The sequence below is a fragment of the Oxyura jamaicensis genome, chromosome 1, assembly GCF_011077185.1.
Source record: "Oxyura jamaicensis isolate SHBP4307 breed ruddy duck chromosome 1, BPBGC_Ojam_1.0, whole genome shotgun sequence".
In the NCBI taxonomy this organism is placed as follows: domain Eukaryota; kingdom Metazoa; phylum Chordata; class Aves; order Anseriformes; family Anatidae; genus Oxyura; species Oxyura jamaicensis.
The window spans coordinates 53,184,010-53,203,518 of record NC_048893.1 but is presented as its reverse complement, the minus strand read 5'-3'; the positions used below and the strand labels follow the sequence as shown (position 1 = coordinate 53,203,518).

At 51.6% G+C, this 19,509-nt stretch overlaps 4 protein-coding genes across 9 annotated transcripts in view; 2 read left to right on the top strand and 2 right to left on the bottom strand.

The window, feature by feature from the left end:
• Positions 1–3,497, bottom strand: part of DMC1 (DNA meiotic recombinase 1) — a 28,080-nt gene extending 24,583 nt beyond the window's left edge. For all 3 annotated transcript variants that reach the window (XM_035339162.1, XM_035339180.1, XM_035339152.1), the window contains exons 1-2: positions 3,395–3,497; positions 542–641 (exon numbers count right to left, since the gene is read on the bottom strand). The gene's annotated coding sequence lies outside the window, so the exon portion shown is untranslated. The remainder of the gene's footprint in view (positions 1–541; positions 642–3,394) is intronic.
• Positions 3,498–4,492: 995 nt separating this feature from the next.
• On the top strand, positions 4,493–7,190 carry CBY1 (chibby family member 1, beta catenin antagonist). 4 transcript variants are annotated; one of them, XM_035339229.1, is made up of 5 exons: positions 4,493–4,598; positions 5,210–5,298; positions 5,522–5,627; positions 5,712–5,827; positions 6,882–7,190. In XM_035339229.1, exons 2-5 carry the CDS (start codon positions 5,221–5,223, stop codon positions 6,960–6,962), a joined length of 381 nt encoding a protein of 126 aa, XP_035195120.1. In that variant the 5' UTR covers positions 4,493–4,598; positions 5,210–5,220; the 3' UTR covers positions 6,963–7,190. The 4 variants fall into 4 exon arrangements, with proteins under 4 accessions (XP_035195120.1, XP_035195129.1, XP_035195138.1 ...); XM_035339238.1 differs by having other exon boundaries at positions 4,499–4,598; positions 5,215–5,298; XM_035339247.1 differs by lacking the exon at positions 4,493–4,598 and adding an exon at positions 4,707–4,866 and having other exon boundaries at positions 5,215–5,298.
• Positions 7,191–7,492: 302 nt separating this feature from the next.
• Positions 7,493–9,399, top strand: TOMM22 (translocase of outer mitochondrial membrane 22). Its single transcript, XM_035339214.1, has 4 exons — positions 7,493–7,677; positions 7,761–7,879; positions 8,033–8,150; positions 8,644–9,399. The coding sequence occupies exons 1-4, from the start codon at positions 7,570–7,572 to the stop codon at positions 8,716–8,718; spliced, it is 420 nt and encodes a 139-aa protein (XP_035195105.1). The 5' UTR covers positions 7,493–7,569; the 3' UTR covers positions 8,719–9,399.
• A 225-nt stretch (positions 9,400–9,624) lies between these two features.
• Positions 9,625–19,288, bottom strand: JOSD1 (Josephin domain containing 1). The gene is made up of 4 exons (XM_035339204.1): positions 18,528–19,288; positions 14,223–14,351; positions 13,895–14,089; positions 9,625–12,070 (listed from the first exon to the last, which is right to left on the bottom strand). The coding sequence occupies exons 1-4, from the start codon at positions 18,710–18,712 to the stop codon at positions 11,971–11,973; spliced, it is 609 nt and encodes a 202-aa protein (XP_035195095.1). The 5' UTR covers positions 18,713–19,288; the 3' UTR covers positions 9,625–11,970.
• Between the last annotated feature and the right edge of the window lie 221 nt (positions 19,289–19,509).

The following is a 19,509-nucleotide window of genomic DNA, read 5'->3' as shown; positions in this document are numbered from 1 at the left end:
CTATTTATGACAGCCATTGAGTGGTCAAGAATACCTCAGGTGGTCCTAGTAGGTCTCACATTTGCATCCCTTGCTGCCCCAGAGAATGATGCAAAATTTAAAAACAAAAAAGTAAAGCAGATCTCCCACTTAGTGCTGAACGTACCATAGTACCTTCACAGGTATCTTAGAAATAGATTCTAAATATTTTGGATGTCTCTAAATAGTTTTACCCCCAGCTAGTTCAGGCTTTCTGTGAGCAGTCACATGCATTCCCCCAAAACCTGAAAAGCTCCTTCAACTACATACAAGCTTACAGCAGACACCAGGTACGGAAAGGACATTTGGGGCCACACAATCCATTCTCATGGTACTGTAGACACCACATAATGTAAACCCTTCATTATTTCTAAGTTTGCTTTTGTCCACAGGCATGCCTTTTAAACAAAAAGAATCAGAGTAAGACCTATAGGCCAAGGGATCCTGGGGAGAAAAATGACCACCTAGTTTGAACGCTAAACTCGCAGAGACTAGGGAGAACTGGTTACCTCAGTGTTCTTACTACTTTCCCCTGTCTTTGGTGACAGCAGATTGTCGTGATTTTCTCCGTTTCCAAATGGGAACAGTCCCAGTCAGTGTAGCTCTTGGCATTGCCAGTGTGCCTAGGTGGAGAGAAAGAAGGAATAGTGAAAGAACACAGAGAGGAGAAAATACTTGGTACTTTTCTATACAGTGTGCTATACATACTAAGCTTCACATTATCCTGTGATGCAGTATCACTCAGACAGAGCCCAGCTGATATCCATCTAAGACATGAGATAAAAATAAGCTTAGAAGGGGATTTAGAACGCAGGCCCTGCTCACTCTCCTTTGTAAACAAGACAGTAGATCAGCCCAAAGGCCTAACATCTTGTCTCCAGCCACTGCCAGTGGTGGAGGGTTACCACAGGGCATAAGAAACAGACCGAGATCCTTTCCTGGTATGGCTTTTTCCCTGAATCCAGTATCAGGATTCCATAGACTGGAGGCTTAATGTTCCATGATTTCCTGGAGAGGAAAAATTAAATGATTCACAGGAGCAGATGACTGTGAAAAGCAAGAGACAATGAGAATGAGAAGAAAGACAGGGAAGCAAGCAAGGAGTAGCCAGGTAGAACAGTGTGGCAAGAATGCTTGAGCAATCACTTGAAAGCCTCTTCAGAGGCCTGGGAACTTTCTATACAACATCATGACCTTATATCCACTTTTTCTGTTTCTAGAGCAGAGGATACCTGTTGTACACATTAGTACATATAAGAAAGGCCTACATAAATAAATGTAAAGGTGTATGTGCAAATTCAGGGAAGGAGGGAAAAGATTAAGGCTGAAAGACAAGGGATAACTCAATTTCCAGCTACCAGCTTGCTTAAGCTGCCTTTCCTGACAGGAACAAAGCCACTCTCACCTATCATCCATGCTGAAATTACACTGAAAAGCTGTATCTTGAATTCATCAGTACTGAAACATGATCTTAGGAAGCCAGAACTGAAGCAGATATATACGGCTCAACTCAGCAATGAAGGGAAAACCTAGGGCTTAAGGAAAGAAAGATGAAAAATCCGTGTAGTTTTTATTTAAGAGATCACTGTTGGACTGTTCTTTTGAATGACCAACTCTATACTTCTGCCAGAGGAATAACTGAAGCCTTGAATAGCCAGCTCAAGTATCAATATGCTGTTATCAGTATCAGAGTTCACTAGCTCAGAGAAACCTGCGATTGTGCTATCTGCATGACCTGAAAGCATACGCGCTCTTTATTTTGGATTAAGTAACAACCAAAGTTTCAATTGATGCAGAGCCTATAATTAAATAGAACTGTCATATTTAGCAAAATAAGAATTAAAACATTTCTCCCTCTCCTCTGATGTTAGCAAAAGAGAACAATCAGACACTTTACTAATATAGATATTTAGAACCTTCAGGAAACAGGTAAAGCCCTCTGTGAGAAGTAGGAGAAAATGAAGAACCCAGGAATAAGTAATGAGCTCAGAGAGAAGACGTGTTAGGTGAAGGTATATTCCTTGGGTGAGACAGAGAGGGCAGAAATGAGTGACTAGAAATCAGAACAGTGCTTTTCCCTCATTTGATTATTTTGCTTTATAAAACTTTATTATCCAGAAGACAAAGGCATGAACTTTCCTAGCTATCTCTTGGTGATTTAATTTAAGGGTAACACCCATTACACCCCCATGTCTTCAAAAGTCACAGCACAATGAATTATTGCATATTAGGATCCCTGTAAGAATCAATTAATAGATGCCTACACATCACTGTGAAAGTCTATAGGATAAGTATTAGTTCCAGAGTGCTCCTGTGATGATGGATTTCTGCATCCCACTTTACTTTCTGTTTTCTCTGCCTAGCTATACACATTTTAGCGAGGGCCTCCTGGCGGTGAGAACTGTGACAGACAAAGAGGAGGAAAGTGTTTGCAGTGAGGTGAGACAGCTGGCCTCCTATCTCTTGAGCTGACTACAATGAAAAGAGAAACAGAAAAAGAGTTGTTTGCTTCTTCAATAAAACACAGGTGAAATACGTATTCTGATATCTATGATGCTAGAAGAAAGGGCTTATTTAACTGCAGAACACTAAGGTGACAAATTACCTCACTGCTGAAGAAATTGAGCATGAAATTAATTTCATTATGAAAAAGATAAATAAATAAAATGTATAGGTTTTACACTCGGTCTCATTTAGCCCACCAGTGAATGTAGCAAGTTTCAAGCAACACTAATTAATATGAATGTTCTCTTTGACATCAGAATAAGCCTAGTGTCTAAGTTCACCAGTCGGTGGAGCTTCTCTCGAATTGTTGATATAACAGAACAATAATACTGCAGCGAATATGAAAAAAAAGGCAAGAGAAACACTATGGAGTTAAAAGAGTCTCTCAGATCATCTAAGCTGTATTGATTGCATCAATTCTGTATTGATTGCAATCTGAAAAAGCTGACGATGTTCTAAAGTAGGCCACCAAGAACAGCTTGAACCTATTCCGCAGCTTCTACATTGTTATGCGCTACAGCCCCATCTTTCATCCCATCACTCTCTCAGCCTTCCACCAGATTTCCCAACGATGTCTTCATAAAAAGATATGCAGTTTCCTTACGTGATGATTGTAGCAGCAGGTTCCTCGCTGTCTGTTCAATGAGCTTTTGCAGACCCTAAGCAATCTGTCTAGTTACTGTACTGGGAGATAAGAGTGCACTAGGTGTTCACTTCCCCACAAAGTGACAGGCACAGAACACAGCGCTACACCATAATGCTTTTAACACGTCTAAAGTCACATGTCAAGCTATCCCTTGGCAGGAGAACAATACAATATATTGAGAGGCAATGCTAAAAATAGCGACGGTCAGTTCATCCCAATAACTACCTGATATAAGTGGAGATAAAAACAACAAAAGCTATTGCCAGGAGAGCCTGAGAGTTTGGTGCAGCGAGGAAATTCCACAGCATTTTTTAAGGAAATGAAGTCTAGCAAGAACTGAAATTTAGTAAAACCATGCAAAGGAAGAAAGATTCCTGAAGTAAATCATTCTGGAAAACGGACGCTGAACCTCTTTCTCTTGTTCTCACACTTCTGGAGCTTTCCAAACTCTCATTCACGAGCCCTACCGACTGTAACAGGCTCCCCATACACCCTAGCATCTGCGTGCACAGCCACGAGGCATACAGAGGTACGCATTCACGTCACACACCAAGGTGGTGGCGACGGGCTGCCTGCCTTTTTCTGAGTCTCTGCCTTTGTCAGAGGATCACTGCGAGCCCCTGGCTGAACGAGGCTGTTTAATTTTATAATACTCATGATGTATTACTACTACACTCATCCTGCTTAGTGCAAGAACGCACATGCACAACTGTATTATACATTTTTATTATACAAAATATATTTATTTACAATTATAACTTATTATACAGGATTCAGCATTCCTCTAGGAAGGGGAACATTACCCCCACAGAGCTGACAGGGCACGCTTAAAGCCTGCTTCCCCCCTTCTTTAACAATCTCCTTGAGGGTTTATAAGAGAAATGTAGGTGCCTTTGAGCATCTCACAGCATTTCTTCTCTCATCTGAAGCTGAATTTGGAAATTCTCAACATTTATAATGCATTTAAGAACAATTGAAGGGGGGGCGATAAGAAAGCAAGCATTAAGAGCCGAGTTCCTCATTCCTGTGTGGTCTCTGACCCCCAAGCACACGCTAGGTGCAGGTTTTCCCTTCCATAACTAACTTTATGTTCTCCCCATTTTATTCCCAGTTTCTCGCCTCACTTTTCACCCTCACCACCCTGTGCAGACACGTCTATGGCTGTTAAGCGCTCAACACACCCACAAGCCCACAAAACCCCCACTTAACCTCCACAAACCCATCTAACCGCCTGGCTACGTTCTTATTTTCTCATATTTTTTTCTGCTTTTCCGTTCCTCCCTCTCCCATTTGCCCATATAAGGAGGGATTCCCCCCCCCTCAGGCCCCAGGGCCGTCGCCATGGCGACGCGACGGCCGCAAACCGCTGCCGGGCCACGCGGCGGAGCAGCCCACTGCGCGGAGCGACCGGGGGCTGCTGCCCGCTGAGGTGATTGCCCCCCATTCCCCCCCCCCCGGATCCCTATGGAACAGCCCGCTCCTGCCGCCCCCGCACGGCGGGGCAGACCCAACCAACGCGAGGGCGGGGGGGGGGGAGGGGGGTGGTGTTTCCCTGAGCCCGCTTGTTTCGCTACTAAGGTGCCGGGAGGGGAAGGGAGGGCCGGGGAGGGGGAGGTGTTGGCTCGCAGGGGTTCTCTGCCCCCCTGGTTTCTGCTCAGCACGGGCCGGGCGGGTGGCTCCCCCCGTCCCTTCGGGTGGTACGGCCCGCGCCCCCCAGCTCCCGGTCGTGTGGGGAAGGGGAGAGGTGGCGAGTGCGCATGCGCCGGCCGCTCTGGGGAAGGGGGCGAGGGCGGGAACGGCCCCGCGGCGGTTTTCGGCCGTTAGGGGGCTGACGTCAGGGGCGGCCTCGCGCCGCTCCCGCCCCAGCCAACCGCCGCGCTCGGTTCGGTCACGTGGTCCCGGAGGCGCGAAGGCGGCCGCGTGCTGAGGGGGTGGGGGAGGGGCGCGGTCCTGTCACGGAGCCGCCTCAGGCGGGGAGCGGCCATCGGCGGGCCCCGAGGCCTCAGCCCCGCCTCTTCTTCTTCGGGGGACAGCAAGGAGGGCAGAACGCCATGCCGCTCTTCGGTAACACCTTCAGCCCCAAGAAAACGCCGCCACGGAAGGCCGCCTCGCTCTCCAATTTGCACTTGGTAAGCGCCAGGTTCTGGCTTGTCTGCTGGGGCTCTTGGTGAGGAGGGCTGGGCGGTTCGTGTGGTGGAGCCCCCCCCCTCCCCCCTTCCTCCTCTGCTGGTTTGGGTCACAGGGTGGTATCTTCAGTTTGGGGATAAAGTTTGTTGGTCACTAAGAAATGGGAGAGTAGAGCGGCGGCGGCTTTGTGTTTCTGTAGAACTCAGTGTGCTCTTCTCCCTGCAGCTGGACAGATCCACCCGTGAGATCGAGCTGGGCCTGGAGTATGGCAGCCCCACCATGAACCTTGCTGGCCAGAGCCTGAAGTTTGAAAACGGCCAGTGGGTGGCAGGTAGAGTGCAGCTCGGCGTGTTGGGGTCTGCGATGGTCGTGATGGTCATGGACGGCTTATCGTTGGTCTCTTTATTTCCTCCAGAGTCAGGGAGCTTCACAGGAGATCGCAGGGAAATGCAGCGCTTGCGCAGACGAAACCAGCAGCTGGAGGAGGAGAACAACCTGCTTCGCTTGAAAGTGGATATTCTGCTGGACATGGTGAGTCCTTACTGAACCTCCACCTGCCTGCAGCAGTGGAAGTGCCCACGTGAGGGGTTCTGTGACCGCCAAATAAGCGGCTCTTACTGCAGGGGGTGCACCCCGCTCCTTCTGCTTTCCCCCACTGTGCAAGAGCGCTTTGATGCCAAAGCATGGCGGTAGTACGGTCTGACCTTACCTGCTCCCCCTGCAAGAAGAGGAGAGGTTCCTCCAGCAGCAGGGCTTGGCTTTAGCGAGTGCTGTGACTGGGCTGGCCAGGAGCCCCTACACGTGCCATGTTTCCTGTTGCCCTCCCTGTAGGACATCGCTCTTGCCACTCCAGCCTCTGCCCTAAATGTGAAGTCAAGTTGCAGTCACCCTTTCTGCTGACAGATTAAAGCTCCAGCATCTTCCTTGTGGTCTCCCATCTGTTCTGTATGCAAGCCTCTGGGTGAAGGAATTCCCAAGCCCTAAATTCACTGAAACTCAGTGTTACACAACAATCACAGCTTTCACACTCAAGATCTGGAGGCTTTTTTGCCCTGGAATGGGATACGTGTATATTCTCAGTATATTAAATGACTTCGCCTTTATGTCGGTCTGAAAAAAAGCGCGTTCTTCATCGTTTTCTTTCCTTACGTTCTTCCCGTGTTCTAAAACTGGAAAGCTGCTTTTGCGGCTGGAGCCCTGCACTCGGCAGAAACTCGAGCCGCTCTCCGCGTGCGCTGGGCTGTGTGAGCGTGACATCTCGGCTTCCCTCTCCCTGAAGTGGGAACACACACACCTCACACGGGCTGCTCCTGGCTGTGAATCTTGGTAACGTCTTTGGAAAGGTGGTGCTGTGAAATGCAAAGTGTCGTCGGAAGGGCGGACACGGGGCTCGCTGTGTGCTGATGCAGTGAGATAATAAGATGTTGTGGGGCAGGAGAGCGATCTCTGCCTGATACCTCACGCCCGCCTTCACGTCCTGCTGCGTGACAGGCACGACAGACGACATTCTGCAGGCCTGCTGCTTGCCTCGCGGGCCTGGCACGAGGAGGGAGCGCTTCATTCTTGTTCGCTGTTTGCCTTGCAGCTCTCCGAGACCACCGCCGAGTCCCACCTGATGGAGAAGGAGCTGGAGGAACTGAAGACTCACAGCCGGAGGAGGAAGTGAAGAAGAAGAGCTGGCTGGAGGAGGAGGGAGCGAGGAGGCTGGCTTATTGAGTCCTCCTTGCCCCCGCGGGCAGGATGCCTAGGACTGGCTTGGAATTGTGTCGGTACTACATACAGGACTTTGTTCTATGGACAAGATGCTCGTGGTGCTGTGGGTACTATGTGAGGGATGCTGCAGCACCTGATAAGTCGCACCACAGCGCTGTTAATGAACACAGTTTTTATTGGAGCACTTTACAGCTTTTCTTCACAGCCATGTATCTGCAGGTACCTTACGCTCTGAGACGAGCCCGACAGTGGAGATTCCCCCTCCGCCGCCAACCCCTGCCCTGCGCAGCCTCACACCCGGCCTGCGGCTGCAGGGGCCGCTCGCCCGGAAGGGCTTCACTCTGTTCTCACCCCTCTTCCCATTAAACGTTGCCTCGAACCCAGACTCGAAGGTGTCCGCCGCCTTTTTGCGGGCGGGGGCCGCGGTGCCACCTCCGGGCTGCCGGGTGGCGCTGTCCCCGCGCCGTCCCCTCCCGCCCCGCTCCTCCCCCGGCGCCGCTGCGGCCGCGGTTCCGCTTCCTGCGGCTCGCTGCCCCGCTCCGTCCCCAGCGCTGCTGGCCATGGCTGCCCCCGCGCCCCTGCCTGCGGAGGAGCTGCTGCCCAAGGGCGGCGCGGGCAAGGCGGAGGAGCTGGAGGACGAGCTGGAGGAGGACGACGACGACGAGGAGGTAGCGCGGAGGGCCTGGGGGAGGGCCGGGCGGGGTGACCCTGGCGGCCCGCCGGGCCCTGACCCCGCGTTTGTCTCCCGCAGCTGGACGAGACCCTGGCGGAGCGGCTGTGGGGGCTCACGGAGATGTTCCCCGAGAGCGTCCGCTCGGCGGCCGGCGCCACCTTCGAGCTGTCGCTGACGGTAGCGCAGAAGGTGTACAGGTGAGGGCGGCCCTGCCGGCACCGGGGCTGCCCGCGGGCCGTGCGTGCTGCAGGGCGGGCGGCGGGGGCGGGGTTTGGGGACGCTCGTCTGGAGGTGATCGGCGGCTGGAAGCGGCCGAGAAGAGCTTTCCCAAGGCGCTTTCTCTTCCCTAGGTTCTCCAGGGCAGCTCTGTGGATCGGGACCACCTCCTTCATGATTCTAGTGCTTCCTGTCGTGTTCGAAACCGAAAAGCTGCAGATGGAGCAGCAGCAGCAGCTGCAGCAGCGACAGGTGAGGCTGAAACGCCACAGCCCTCTCTTTGCCGTTTGGTCCAGCTCCCGCACGGCCTCGCAGCTATCAGGCGTTGGTGGAGCTCTAGAAATCAGAGCGTGATTTGCTCTGTGCTGTGGTCTCGCTCATCCCACGAGACGCTCTCGCAGCGTCCTCCTGTTGTGAATCCTGGTGATTCACAGCCAGGGGCTGCCTGCGAGCCCCCGCAGACACGAGGCAGCGGTGGCGGGCCTGCACGCGCGGAGCAGCGCGCACACGGGCCTGACACGGCCCAGAGGCGACATCCAAAGCGCCCCGGTTTGACATTGCCCAGCCCCAAACTGCTCTGTTGTTGCAGAGAGGGAGCCGGTATTGCAAAACGCGTCTGGTAACTTCATCACTGGTGTAACGTGCCTGGTCCCGGGGGTGTTCGCTGTCCCCGCTCCAGCTGGGGGAGGGCAGCGAGGTGCAGCCCCTTTATGCGTTCTCTTTTTTTATGGATTCTTCCTTACAGATCCTCCTTGGACCCAACACAGGGCTGTCCGGGGGCATGCCAGGGGCCCTGCCTCCGCTGTCTGGAAAAATCTAACTCGAAGAAGCTGCGTTGGATTCGTATCGTGTGGGAAGACCTCGAGATTATGCTGTATTGAACTGTTGATTTGTTGGGTCAGGGCATTTTTTTGTTTGTTTTTATTTTTGGTTATAACTTTGGGACATTGACCTGTTCATAACGTGGGGGGAATTCCCCCGTCTGGACCTGATGATGGCTCCTGCCTGCATTTCCCCCCTGTAGAAGTCGTGAGTCTTTTCTTTCATCCAGTCACTGCGCCGCTGCCAGTTACAGAGACTTGAAAGCGGGGAGCTCCCGTGAGGCCTCCCTGCCTCCCAGAAAAACCATCCTGGGGCTCAAGTCGGGCTTCAACTGGCAGCGGTCAAACCCCCGCCTTCCGGGGCTACCTGGAAGCCTCAGGACACCGGCGATAGAACGAGTGGCGACTGCCCCAGCAGATGAAGCCAAGGAGGAAGAGGGGCTGCAGGTAGCTGAACCCCGTGGAAAAAAAAAGTCCTCTGGGAAGACGCGTGTGCAAGTATTTTCACGGCGACTTTGTGTGTGTGCGTGTGGAGTACCAAGGGAGCAGCAGCCCAGGTTAACAGCGATCACGTCTGTGCTGATCCTCTGCGTCATAGAGTAGACCTTCAGATATCAGCTGCATATTTTTTTGTATCGAATATTAAATAAATCCAACCTGAGCAGTGTGGTTTTAATAGATGTCCCTGCGAGAGGCTCAGTTCCTTCCTCAAGGGGAGAGGGGCTGGGCGGCTGGGGACCCTCCCACGTCAGGCCCAGTGTTGCTGAGGGGGAGGAGGGCTGGAGAAATTTGGGGTAATTTAAGGGAGTTTTTAGATTCTAGAAATCATCTTTGTCACTGCTGTGATTCTACCTCAGCACCACCGCCCGAGTCTCAAGGTTTTTTAACTCTCCCCAGGGCCTCCGTTTTATAACCAAAGAAAAAAAATTTATTTTTCCTTTACATAATTTGTTACAGAACAATTCAGCTGAACATACAGAAGTGATAGGACATTTATATGGAAATGTTTTTTTTTCCCATTTTTTTTTTCATATTTGGTTAAACAAAATACATCTCTGTAAACAAACCCAAGACGAGGCTCTAACAAAACCAAAACAAGCAAGAAAACAAACACAGGCTACCCCCCTCCCCGCGGGACAGGACCGGTGTGCCCAGCCCGTCACAGCAGCCTCGCTGCCCCCAGGGCCGTGATCGGTCAGTTTCCCTTTACCTGAGCAGCTGGATCACGCTATTTTGCCCCACGGGAGAGGTGCTGCCGTATGAGGAGAGGAAAAGTAGCCCCAGAGTACTTTAAAACATCTTTGCATATTGTGCACTGATCCGTTGGCTTGCAGTTTCCATGCAAACAGGGTTTCTCCAAAGTGCGATTTTAAATCAGCATAGAAAACGTTGCTGCTGAGATTTATTTCCCCGCCCCCCCCTTCCTCTCTTGAAGAAATGGCTTCAAGTCAGGAGCAGAATGGCCGCAGGCTTCGCATTCTGCTTGTGAAGTGTTTAAAAATTCTGCCGGCTGGTATTGGTCACTGGAATGTGTTACGAAACAGGACTTTTTATAGAAACGTTGGGTTCTTAAAACACAAGAGCCGTCTGCCCTTGGCTCCAGGAGGCTGTGCTCAGGACGGTGCTTGCGAGATGCCCGCGGGGCAGCGAACACCACCGCGGTCCTGTCGTCACACGGCCTCTGCCCTCGGGAACAGCGAGGCGCGGTGCAGCGGTCCCGTTCGGCTCCAAACACCTGCTCGCGCTTCGCAGAGCTCTCAAGAGACGACGAACTGAGAAAAGGTGAAAAGCCCACAGCCCCCCCCGAGGCTTTGCTACCCCGGAGTGGAGCAGAGCCGTGGGAGCTCCTTCCCTTCCCAGAGGTTACCGTTTAACCCACGCCTCACGTCAAAAGGAGGGAAGCAAACGGCAGCCCGGCCAGGATCTGCTAAACGCAGCGAGCTCTGCCCTACGTTCAGTGCCGTGGAAGGAATGACCGAAGCACAGCCTGCCCAGCAGACAGAAAACAACCCATCAAGATCCCTCTCGGAGTCTCCGTGGCCGGTCACGTTTTCCCCCGCGGGAGGGAGGGGAGGAAGAAGCAATATGCCCGTTAGTGGAATGTTTGGCAGCCAACACCAACAGAGAAGTTGGTTCAACCACCAGGCCCTGGTCTGAAGGTTCTGGTGGACCCTCTGCGCCTCCCACATCAGCTGCAAGTAACTATAAAAAGGCAAAACCTGACTAACATGAAGCCTTTCCTCCTTAGGTCATTTTTTTTCCTGTAACTTTACACTCACTGATAGAAAAGCTCCTTCTGGGACATTCTGCGTGACATTTGTGACCGCGGGCTAGACTTGTGGAAAGAGGAAAGTAAGAGGGAATGAATTCCTCTAAAAACCCCTTCGGTGTTACTCCCCTCCCCGAGCAGCCCCAAACTACCGGGTGACCATGCAGAAAACCGAGATGGCCTCAGATGTTACAGAAAATAAAACCCAAGACGGCACAAAACCCCAGGCAGACTACAACCTCGGTCGAGTTCGGAAACCTGACACTCCTCCACGAGCCTGCGCTTGCTGTTGCCACATTGCCTTCACCAGCCCCACGTTGCCAAACAACCGCTGAGCCACAGGCAGAAATCCTTGGAGATACCGGGGAGGAATCCTCTAGCTACCCAGAGAAGTTATTGAAAGATGACATGTTTCCCCCCCCCCTCTAATTCTTGGCACAAGCCACCCCTACGAAGCGGAGGGTCGTGCTGAGCACCGTACCGTTCCTAGTGTTTGAGAGCGTCCCGAAGGACCCTTAGGAATTGCGAACGCCTTCACAATTACTTGTTTTGGAGACGCGTGGAGGAGCGGCAGCGTGCTTGGCCCCTGCTCCTCCCCAGGAAGCTCTGCGGGGAGTTACTGACCACGCGCAGCCTTGGACGATTTGGGGAAAGGGAGGCCAGAGGCTTCCATGCACCCTGGTCCCAAAGCCCAGTTTTTAAAGAGCGCGACGCCTTCTGGTTAGCTGAAGGGCACACAGCTCGCTCACCTTCGTAATTAAAGTGATTAGCTTCCAGTTTCCTCCACTCTGCCCTCGATTCTTCCCCACCCACCACCCCCAGTGTCCTAAGCCACTGCCCTATTGCACCAAGGAAGAAAGGAAAGAGCCTAGCAAAGGAAGTTCCAGAAGAGAAGAGTCGGGGCACCCATTATCCAGGTTTCAGGACGTCAGGAGTTCCGTAAAGGGGCAGAGCTGTAGTGGGAGGACGGAGAGGGTCCGGATCACACGTCAGCTCGCCAGCTCTGATGTGCTTCCACCTCCTCTGGCACCACCAGCAGGAGTTCACAGTTCTTTCCTCTCAGCTGGTGTTTCAAAAATTTCCTGCAGCAAGGTAAGACAGAAATAAGCATTACCCAACGGAGAACTTTGTCATCTTCTACAACGAAGCACAACTAACTGTGCAAACGTGGCAGGAAATGGGAGGAACATCCCCCGCACACCTGTAGTTATTTTCTGACAGAAAACAAAAACAAAAACCCACTCGATTCAAAACACCTCAAGCCAGCAAGTTATTGCAGGATCAGACAGAAGTGATCTAAGCTTCAGCAGATGGGTCTACACAGATGTCATTTTCTGATTTTCCAAGGTGGCAGAAGTAGAATTAAAACAGGTTCGGTTTCTTCAGGTCTCCGAGACCAAGAATCCCAACATGTTTTAAAATAACTCCAACAAATCTGGAATATTTGTGTGGAGAAAAAGAAAAACATCCACCATTTGGTTGTCTTCACCCCAGATCTCAGCAGCAGAGTGCCACCCAGACATTTGACGTGGATTAACCGCAGTAACTATGAAAGTCAAATCAATGTTTGCTCTGCTATCTTTCAGCCCACGTTTCCAAAATTCACTACGTAGCAAGCCCGGATTTATCGAAGAACAGCACACACGCGATTAAATCTACCAGAAGCCCTGCACGGCTTCGCATTGCTTTAACCTGGAGGCGCACAAAAGGCTCATGTTCTGTTTGCCAGGACTTGAATGGCACGACAGGCTCTGCAAATACTGCTCATGTGCAGTCCCTAATTGAGAACAAGCCCGGTTCAGACAGCAATGCTGCTACTGCAGTACTTGAGAACAAGACAGGACAGCAGCAAAACAGCAGCTAAGGGCAGGCCACGTCTTACAGGCAAAGCCAACTGCACCCGGCTGCTTGTGTAAGGTTGAGAAAGGAGAGGAGACAAGCCAGATGTGCAACATACAATTAAATAAGCAAGCAGGTTTTACTGTTGTCAAGAAAAAGGCTGCACTTTTAAGCCGGAAAGACTTTTTGTGGGGAAATGCACAAACAGATCAGTATCTGATCACACCGCAGCCCCCGGGGGAGCAGGTGGATGTGGCCTGGAGGAGGCTGCGGCCCATGGAGAGCCCCTGCAGGAGCAGGCCCCGGGCCGGAGCTGCAGCCCGTGGAGAGGAGCCCACACAGGAGGGTCTGGGGGGAGCTGCCGCCCGTGGGGGACCCGTGCTGGAGCAGTTTGCTCCTGGGGGATGGACCCCGTGGTACAGAGCCGTGTGGGAGCAGTTCTTGAAGAGCTGCTGCCCGTGGGCAGCCCCCGTAGGCTCAGTTGGGGAAGGACGGCATCCCGTGGGAGGGACCCCAAGGGGAGCAGGGGCAGGGAGGGACCATGGAGGAGCGGCGGAGATGAAGTGTCAGGGACTGACCACAGCCCCCATTCCCCATTCTCCTGCACCATTCAAGGGGAGGATATAAAAGATTGTGCATGGGGAGAGGGTGTTTTGAGTTTGCTTTTAGTTCTCACTGCTCCAGCCTGTTAGTACGTTGGCAATAAATTACATGAATCTTCCCATGCTGAGTCTGTTTTGCCCACGACAGTAATTGGCGAGTGATCACTCTTGCCCTTATCACAATCTTTTTTTTTTTTTTTTTCCATCGTATCCTCTCCCCTGTTCTTTTGAGGAGGGGTGTGTATGAGAGAGCAGCACAGTGGAGTTCAGCTGCCCATCAGTGTGAAACCACCTCCTAAGTCCAAGTGGAGGCCCAAGACTCATTACTGTCAAATCTGTGCCATTGGAATTAAACCACAAATGTTTCCACCCCAAGTGTTTAAGGACAAATTCCCCCCTCCAGCAGGGAAGGGAGAACAGGACAGAAACCTCCAAACGCACACTAACACAGCCAACCAAACTCACCTGAGCTCGCTTTCACCTCCAATCCACTCAGGCACCTTGAGTTTGGAGTCGAGGTTGTAGTAGGTGCCTCCCACCTCCCGGACGCAGATCCAGTGCTGTCGCTTGAGGGGGAGCTTCAAGGGACCCCAGCAAAGGCTGGAGGGCAGGTTCATGATGAAGCCCATCACGTTGGACAGGGCAATGACATTAACATCCCTAAAAGAGTGCAGAGAACAAACAGCAACAAGATTACGTTCTGGGACACTAATGTCATCTGTTTTGTGAGTTTGTGTGTTTTTTTCTCGTTACAGACAGCAGCCATCTCTGGAATCACACAATTTCTTAATACCTGCGCTTGTCCCACCAAACTGCCTCATAGCCTTTGGTCTGAAGCGCTGCCATGATTACGTTCACATCATAGTTCCCATTCCCCAGCATGCTCTTCTTGTGGGGCGTCACCATGGTGTTGGGAGACAGCCTGCAAACAGAACAAGAGGCTGCTCTAGCAGGTGCTTGTCGAACCCGTACTCCAAAACGGCCATACAACTCTACGCCTGCTTTCAGGGGGTTTGATTGTTGTTTAGCCACGAACTAGTCCATTTCCCCCTTATCCCTCTAGCCAAGGGATGGGGAGGGGCTAAGTAACGCGTTAGCAACAACTTTGTTATACAAAACCTCCAAGGATCCTAGCTTTGATGTGACAGCCTGCAAAACGTGAAGCTTTTTCCCCTCCTTGAACTGCTACTGCTGAAGGGTGCTTTAATTACCATTCCCTCAGCTGAGGGCTGGAACAAACGCCAGTTTGCCATTTAGAACAAGGGCTACCACGACTTCAAGAGTTTAGCAGTCACCATCAGTCTTGAAGACTGGATGAGATGGCAAGAGCCAGGGCAGGCTGGCTGCAGAAAAGGTCGTTCTCCTGTCCCCCACTGGTAAATGAAGGGGATTCGCACACAGAGCCGTGAAGACATTTGGGTTTGGGAGGTTTCTAAAGCACTGCTTCTGCTAAAAGATTAAAATATACATATATATCTGTTGCTGTAGGTAACTAAACAGCTAATTTTGCTGCAAACAAATCTTTTTAGCTTTAATAAGCTCACCAAGACATCACTTGCATTAGTGCAGTATCTAAAAATCCAGGGTCAGAGTCCATCACGTTATTATGAAAAAAAGGAGAATATTTGCTGTCTACAAACAGAAGATGGATGCAAGTCATAAAAGATGGAGACATGTACCAAAAAAAAGCCAGAGTCACTTTCACGGTTTTATATTCCCCCCCCCCAAGAAACATTGTAAGGAGGGAAGAGGATGAGGCAGTGAGTTACTGTGAGGACAAATGGGCTTCAGCTGCTGGAGGAAGAAGCACAGGGGAAAGCTGTGAGCCCCTAAGAACAAGGTCATGCAATGCCAAGCAAGAAAGTGAAGCCCGAGCCCAGTGCTGTTGTGATGGGTTGCTCTTTTGAGTGGTGAGGATGCCATTGGTGCTGGCACAAGGCCCAGATGTCTCACATCACCCAGCTGCCTATGCTTCCCCTGCCTCTCCTTCACGTCAGCTCCGTCCCCAGTGCCCCTGATGCTCCTGCACACCCTCTGCTCGGCCTTCAGCACGGTGCAAGTCCCGCAGGCACCACTCCTCCTGCAAGAATGTCTCAGCCCCTCTGCGTTCAGGTACAGGGCAGGGTGTTTCAGACCAGCCAAGGCTAGGAAAGCTACGGACAGATCATCTTCTCCACCAGCTGAGTCTTCTTGTGGCACAGCCAACTGCAGAACAGCCTGGGAAGGCCACTGTGTTATCTACAGCGGTGAGAAGAGCCTGGCACAGTGTGGGAACCCCACAATTTATTAGTACCTGCCGTTGGGTGGCTCTGAGCAAGGCCGTGGCATTTGCAGAAAATCAGAGTTCCCACTCTCTGCTGTGCTTTATAATTTTATAATCACAGAGATGCTGCTGCAGCTCGTCACAGCCCCACCAGCATCGCCATAAAGCAAGATCACTCAGCTACAACTAATTCCTCAGGAACACTGCTACAACCTATTAGCTCTCACGAGCACTGGCAAGCCAGGAAAGCCTCCCAATTAACAGGGCTTGGCTTGCACAAGCACCCCCTTGTGGCAGTTTTCCAGAGACAAGCTTACTTGAGGGCTGAAAGAACGCATTTATCTTGGTTCTTTCCTGCAACAGAAGTGAGATGAAAAAGAAAAACAAAATAGTAGAGGTAGGACACTAAGAAGTGTTACCCATGAGCAAACTTTCATCAAGAATTATGCCAACAGACTTCTACTCACTTGCACCTAAATAACGTCCAGCCATCAGCTGAAGGATTCTGACTAGACAAGGAACAAAGTTGCCTTCCCCCAGTTTAGTAATAATAAAAGTATTTATCTAGAGACCAAGGAAGACTGTCAAAGTTAAACAGAATTCCTAGTAATAACCCTTCCAAGCTTTCTAAGCCACAAACCTTTGTCACCATGTTGTCTTAACGGAACAGGCTCAAACTCCAACACAAAGCTGTCTTTCCTAACCAGATCTCAACAAACAGACTCAAGTGAAGCGAAGCGGTTTTGTTTGTATCTCCATGCAACATTTGGAACGAACAATCTCACTTCCTGGAACAAAAGCCAGAGAAACATCAAAAAGACAGTTCTTGTACTAGGGAAGAGAAGAGAGGGAGGGCTACAGAGTCAGAGGGGAGCTCGTAGCAAGCTCTGACATACACTTGAGATAATGACAATAATCAGAGGACACTGGCCTCGAGCAGTGGAGTGCAACAAAAGGGAAATTAATGATTAAGCAACTCAGTTCAATTATTCTTCAAGGGATGTGGTCAGCGCTACAGAAAGCTTAAGCTTATTTGCGATTTCACTACCTTGTCACCACCGGGCTTAAAGAAGAAAATCAGAATTGTACCCAGCGATATTTCTGTAGCGTATTAAAAATACTCATCGGTCCTTTGTCACGTTCGTTAATGCACAGACTATGATGAGCCACAGGGAAGAGAGATGGAGGAGCACTGTCTAAAGGCAACTAAGACCACGCTACTTAAAGGCGAGTCCAAGAGCCAGACAAAAGGAGTAACCCAATGCAGATGCAACGGTGGTGGCAATTCTTGCACCTATTTTATAGCTCATCCGTTTCTGACAAGGATTTCCATAGGTATTCCCATACTGCTGAGGGGTTGAGTCAACTGTGTATCTTGATATGATTGCTAAACTGGAACAAAACCAGACTGGAATGAGAGACAAATTCTTCCTTGTAGGGCAAGTGTTCTTCTCACCAGAGGCGCATCCCAACCCTTTCTGAGAAGTTTCAGGCAACGCACTAATTCTCTCTCACCAAGGCCAATGAAAACCAACTAATTAGATCATCACCTCTATCACACGGACTGCCTTGGTGTGCTTCAGGCCAATAGGAATCCATCTGTGCTTGAGATCCTGACAATCGCTGCTCTGGAACAAAACCACAGAGTCTTTCCAGTGGACAAAGAGCGCCTTTACACCGCTGTGGATCAGCTCCTCTTTGTGAATAGGAATATTATTTACAACACCATCATAAACAGCACTTCCATCTGATATCTGCAGCTGCCCATCACCACAATTCTTTCACCAAAGAAAGGAAGGCATGTACTCGATGAGTCAAGCTCTGGTTCCACACACGTGCTCGCTTTTGGGATGGCAGCATCATGCAAGCAGCTCCCCGAGACTGCTTTGTCCAACAGGAGCCGCGTAACTGCTGCCACGGAGCGTGATTTCCTCCATGCCGCTACCGCAATGTGCTGTTGGTTGCTGCTAACGGGCATCCAAGCGTAACCCATGCTCTTATAACAACTATAAGAGGTGCAGATTGAGCATCAGGGAGACTCCATTTCCTCTTTGATTCCTTAGCTTTTTAGCAGTGACAAGCCATCAGGGTTTTCAAAGGCATGCTCAGGACTATAGCTATTGTACAGGGCACGTTCATCATCCACATTTATCCCAGTAAAACCCAAAAATGTTTTTATTAGTTATCTGAAGCTGCCAGGAAACGCTTAGCGATGCTGCAGAAAACATGGATCTAGCTTCTGAAATCAAATCCGGTTTGACAGAGTGCACAGGATCTCACGGCATGGAAAAAAAAATCCACAGCACCTGAAGAAATTCATTTAACTGCTTGAGTAAATCCCTCAATGGGCAAAGCTTCAGATTTCCAGCAAATCAGAAGTTTTGCAGTATGGAAACAGGAAGCTTTTATGGTGACCCCTTTGTCATTCCTGCCACTTTCACTCTCTCAAGTCCATCCCCGAATCCGTTATTAACGAAGGTAACACACTGACACCAGGCAGGGACAAAAGTATGGAAGGCGGGTAGAAGATGCATTAGGGTGGGTGTGGGAGAAGAGGGTGCAGTAAAGCACATGACAGCACCTACAATAAAGCTTTCAGACCCAAATTTGGCAGCCAGAATAGTTTGAGAAACCAGAAAACCAAAGAAAGACGATTTCTAGATGGAGAGAAGGGGGGAAATAGGAAGGAGGGGGGTTTAAAAAGGGATATTCAGTTCAAAGCAGTGGCATACTCTGAACACCTTTGTTCTGTTTCTCACACAAAATAATATCTGAGGGTCCCTCCAAGCAGCAGAGGAGAAGGGGACGCTAACGGCAGCACAGGGAGCGTCCTACCTCTGAAAAATCTCCTGCAGGGTTTCCCTAGTGAAGGCGTTGCTGTCCTGGAAGACATTGTTGAGGGCATGGAGGGCACACAGCTCCCTGCGCTGCTTCTCGTGGTAAATATGCGGCGGTGGCGGCTGGGGCGGCTCCGCTGATTCCGACTTGGCCTTGTCACCTTTCCATGGCACGCAGCTCATCTTCTCGCGGGGCGGGCGGCGAGCAGGCGGCGAGAAACCAAGGAGCCTCGAGTCTCTTCCTCCGGAACGAGGGCAGCAGCCCGCTGCCCCTTTATTCCAGCGGCTGGCCCCTTCTGCTCCCCTTTACCCCGCGATCCCCGCCTTTATACCCCAGAGAACCCCCCTCCCTCCGCCCATACCCCGTTAAGACACGGCGCGCCCCCTCCCGCCCCCCGAGGCCCAGCACCCCGTTGATGTGCAACCCCTCACGGGCGAAGCCCCTCAGCCCCGGGGCGGCGGCGGCAGCTCGGCACACCGCTCCTTCTCTTCCATCGCCCGCCGCGCCGCTGCCAGGCCGCCCGCAGCAGGCCCCGGAGGGGGGAGCACGGCGGCAGGGCGGGCGGAGGCTCCTGAGGGCGCCGAGGGGAGACGGGGGCCGTCAGGGGCGGCTCAGCCGCGGCCCTGCATCGCCCCTCAGGGAGGGGCCGTTATGGCCGTTGGAGCCGTTAGGGCAGTTGGAGCCGGCAGCGGGACGGGGGAGACGAAGCCGCCGCTCGGCCCCGGCCTCCCCTCCCCACTGCGCACGCGCGCCGCGCCTCAGGCGCTTCTACAGCCCCACAGACCCCCGGCGCACGCCTTCGCTATTCTATTGGTCGACGCGTCTGTCTGTGAAAGAGCTCCTCTTTCTTACTGGTTATTCCAAGAGAGTGCCCGCCCACCAAGGTGGGAGCTTCCCATCTGTGTTGGCCGCTTAGTCCCACCCCTTCATCCGAGACCTCCCTCTCCATTGGCTTCGAGTGCTGCTCGTCAAGACGCCC